Source organism: Oryctolagus cuniculus, chromosome 3, assembly GCF_964237555.1.
Source record: "Oryctolagus cuniculus chromosome 3, mOryCun1.1, whole genome shotgun sequence".
In the NCBI taxonomy this organism is placed as follows: domain Eukaryota; kingdom Metazoa; phylum Chordata; class Mammalia; order Lagomorpha; family Leporidae; genus Oryctolagus; species Oryctolagus cuniculus.
The window spans coordinates 181,403,782-181,405,992 of record NC_091434.1 but is presented as its reverse complement, the minus strand read 5'-3'; the positions used below and the strand labels follow the sequence as shown (position 1 = coordinate 181,405,992).

The following is a 2,211-nucleotide window of genomic DNA, read 5'->3' as shown; positions in this document are numbered from 1 at the left end:
TCCCATGGTGCCTGCACATCCTCACACCTTTGTGTCAATGGGTCATCTCCCAACTGAACAGCCACCAAAAGTCCCAGGGGAAAGGCTCCTGTGGGGGGTGATTCTGCAGCGGAAGCACCATCCTTGGGGAGCAAGCACCCTGTGTGGGTATGGAGGTGCCCAGGCTGTACCTGACAGGTGTCCCGACTGTCAGGGAATTGAGAAGAAACTGAACAAACAACCCCTTAAGTGCTGAAGTGCGTGCTGCCGAGCCTTGCAGACCAGCTGCCAGAGAAAGGCATGAGGGCAGAGGACATCAACGGGATCAAAGGCACCAGGGGCTAAAGCACTTTCCTTAAGATTGGAGACCACAGAAATGTTTAGCTGAATAAAGCAGTAGGTTAGTGGGGAATGATGGGTTAAGTCTCCTCCTGGACACCTGCATCTCCTACTGGTACCAGTTCAGTCCCAACTGCTTCACTTCTAATCCAGCTCCCTGCTAATGCACTGGGAAAGCAGTAGAAAATGGCCCGAGTGCTAAGGCCCCTTCTCCCATGTGGGAGACGCGGAAGAAGCTCCTGGGTCCTGGCTTTTGTCTGGCCCAGCCCTGGCCATTGTAGCCATGTGGAGAGTGAATCAGTGGGTGGAAGACTTCTCTGTCTTTCTCATTTTCTTCCCTCTCTATAACACTGTCTTTGGAATAAGTCATAAATCTTTTAAAAAAGAAGAATGATATCATCACTGTAACAAAATATACAAGGAATTATAAAGTGTTGCACCAAAGTGTCAAAGAAAACTCTCCAGCCTGGTGTTGGCTCAGATCCATTCTTCCTGTCCTGAGCTGATTTCTTGTGCATTCTGGTTTGGGCCATCTGGGGAAGGGGGCGTGGCCCCTGGTGACAGGAAGGCTCTGGTCCCAGGCAGGGAGAGAGCAGGCTCAGAATGACTCCCACAAGTGTCCCATTGCTGTTCTGTCTGCAGTTGGACCAAAAGAGCCCGCTGACCGCCCGCTCCCGCCATGAGTGTGGGTCCCCTGAGTTGTGTGGTCCTTTGTCTCCTGCTGGCAGGTGAGTGTCCAGGAAGGGCTCTCCAGGCCCGAGGGACAAGCCTTTCCACGGGGGCTGCAACTTCTGCTTCTTCCTCCTCTGCAGGTCCAGCGAGTGCTGGTGTCACTCAGAGCCCCAAGTTCCAGGTCCTAAAGACAGGACAGAGCCTGACCTTGAGATGTGCCCAGGATATGAACTATGACTACATGTGCTGGTACCGCCAGGACCCAGGGATGGGGCTGAAGCTCATCTATTACTCAGTTGGCCGTGACATCTATGAGAAAGGAGACATTCCCGATGGGTACAACGCGTCCAGACCAAGCACAGAGGAGTTCCCCCTCATGCTGCCATCAGCTGTCCCCTCGCAGACATCTGTGTACTTTTGTGCCAGCAGTTACCACAGCCCTGCACAGCCACCTGCTGTCTGCACATAAACCCAGGGCAGGCACTGTGCCCCTGAACCCATCGACGCCCTCATCAGAGTCGCAGAATGAGGAAGCAGGAGACCTAAGGACTCCTGGGGGTTGGGTGGGTGAGACCTCAGCCTGCTATGGTGCACCTGCAGGCAGACCTGGCCAGGCTGCATGCAGCCCTGGTCTCAGCTGTCTCCACGGGGGCTCCCTGGTCTTGCTCTGAGCTCTCTGCAAAGGGTGGTATTGAAGCCTCTCAAGCTTTCTTTTTCTCCTCATTGGCCCAAGGCTGAGCCCCTGGTGTGGAACATGAGCTGTAATTCCTACACATCCGGGCTCCTGTCTCCATCAACACCACCTTGCTTTCTCTCTCAGTATTTTCCCCCAAATGCCACCCCTGGTGTGATGTCTGCTGCTGGCAGACATGTGTAGTCACATGTGTAGTCCTGTGTGGTCACTCACCGCCACTGCCCTAACTTGCTGTTCTTCCCTCCGCAGCCCTCATTGCCCTCCGCAGCCTTGCTATCAGCTCTTCCTCTGAACCTCGCTCCTTCCCGTTACAGAGACAAATGTGTTTCCCCTGGCTTGATGTGGGGGCTCCCCAGCATTTGTTTTCAATATGACTCAGTGGGTTAAAGCCCTAGCCTGCAGCATCAGCATCCCATATGATTGCCTGTTCATGTCCCAGCTCCTCCATTTCCAATCCAGCTCTCTGCTATGACCTGGGAAAGCATTGGAGGATGGCTCAAGTCCTTGGGCCCCTGCACCCATGTAGG

The 2,211-nt window shown here is 54.2% G+C and overlaps 1 gene segment (V, D, J or C); it reads left to right on the top strand.

Moving 5' to 3' along the window:
- The first annotated feature begins 997 nt into the window (after nucleotides 1-997).
- On the top strand, nucleotides 998-1,459 carry LOC108175639 (T cell receptor beta variable 6-5-like). The segment is given in 2 exon segments: nucleotides 998-1,046; nucleotides 1,131-1,459. Coding segments are annotated over 2 exon segments (378 nt in total).
- Nucleotides 1,460-2,211: the final 752 nt, after the last annotated feature.